The sequence below is a fragment of the Auxenochlorella protothecoides genome (assembly GCF_000733215.1).
Source record: "Auxenochlorella protothecoides strain 0710 unplaced genomic scaffold scaffold75, whole genome shotgun sequence".
NCBI classification, from domain to species: domain Eukaryota; kingdom Viridiplantae; phylum Chlorophyta; class Trebouxiophyceae; order Chlorellales; family Chlorellaceae; genus Auxenochlorella; species Auxenochlorella protothecoides.
The window spans coordinates 41,243-42,627 of record NW_011934361.1 but is presented as its reverse complement, the minus strand read 5'-3'; the positions used below and the strand labels follow the sequence as shown (position 1 = coordinate 42,627).

The 1,385-nt window shown below is 71.9% G+C and overlaps 1 protein-coding gene across 1 annotated transcript in view; it reads right to left on the bottom strand.

The window, feature by feature from the left end:
• F751_5934 (hypothetical protein) overlaps positions 1 to 1,385 on the bottom strand; it is a gene marked incomplete at both ends in the record, with an annotated part of 8,984 nt that overhangs the window by 2,843 nt on the left and 4,756 nt on the right. The window contains 4 exons of the mRNA XM_011402514.1: positions 21 to 218; positions 463 to 587; positions 708 to 846; positions 1,096 to 1,371. Coding sequence (XP_011400816.1) covers positions 21 to 218; positions 463 to 587; positions 708 to 846; positions 1,096 to 1,371 — 738 coding nt within the window. The remainder of the gene's footprint in view (positions 1 to 20; positions 219 to 462; positions 588 to 707; positions 847 to 1,095; positions 1,372 to 1,385) is intronic.

Genomic DNA, 1,385 nt, shown 5'->3' with positions numbered 1-1,385 from the left:
ACCACACACACACGCCTCACCTTCCCCGGCCTCCCTTCCCGCTGCGCCGCCTCGCCCAGCCTGTCCAGGACCTTGGCGATGAGGGCGACGCCGCAGGCCACCTGCTCCCTCATGGCCATGTCTAGGGCGGGGTCCCCGCTCAGGGGCACCCAGTTGACGGCGGCGGCCGGCGGACGCAGGTGCGACGGCACCGTCAGCGCCTTGAAAATGTCCATGAACTGCACGGCGGTGCGGGAGGGGGGTGGGTGCTGCATGGATGGACGGCGGACGGCGGGTCACACCCAGGCGCGCATGGGGCTCTGGCAGTCGCAGCGGGAGTCGGGGGGCTGCGGCCTGCAGGCCATTCCCCCCCACGGCGACGTTGCTAGGCTTGCATGCACGCCCCCGGTGGGGCACACCTCCACACGCCCCCCCTCACTCCACGCCAACGCACTTGTAAACCACAGGATCACTGGGCCTCACCTCCCCGATCTTGCCGGTGGGCGAAGGCAGGGGCGCGTCAAAGGAGAAGGCCCCGTCGGGGTCCAGCTCCATGTTGACGGGCAGGTGCAGCTTGAGGGGTCCCTCGTACTCCCCATTCTCCACCCCTGCAGGAGGATTGTGCACGGTGGGGTGAGCAGGCGTCACCCGCCCTCGCCCATGCAGGACCCCTCCGCTCTCAGAACCACCTCGATGCACCCCTGCTCACCCCCCCCCCGCACGCTCACCCAGCGTGAAGCCGCGGCAGTTGGCCGCCCCCAGCACTGTGGCCGCCGCGCCCCTGAACTTGGACTTGAAGTGGCCCACCTCGCGGGAGACCCAGGCATGCCAGGCCTGCAGCAGCTCAAACTGCTCGTCCATGGCCTCCTGGCGCAGCGAGGGGTTGAGGGGGGTGGGGGGGCTGGGCGGATGGAGGGGACGCCGTGGTCAAGTGGGATGGGACTCCAGGAGGAGCAGCCCGCGCCCACCAGAGGCCCGGCGCGTGCCCCTGGCTGCTGTGCGGAGCGTGCCTGGCGCTGTGACCCCCTGGATCCCCAGCAGTCATTGTGGGGAACCCACCGCTTCCCCCTTCCCCAACCCCCCTCCCCCCCGGACACACACTCTCGGCACGCTCACCTTGGTCGCGCCGTCCCCGCCGCCCTCGCTGGCGTTGGGCAGCGGGCCGTTGACAAAGAGCTCCTCCAGAGCGCGGCGCGTGTAGGCGTGCGCGGCGGCGATGGCGGCGTCCAGGTTGAAGGCCGCGTCCAGGGAGGAGAGCGCGACGCGCAGGCGCGCGGGCTTGCGCCGCACCGCCGCCAGCGGCCCGTCCAGGAAAGCGCGCACGTCCAGCGGCCCCAGCGCGGGCTCGGCGCGCGCCAGCGCCGCCCACCCCGCGCTCCGCACGCCGCACAGCTGATCGTACACCT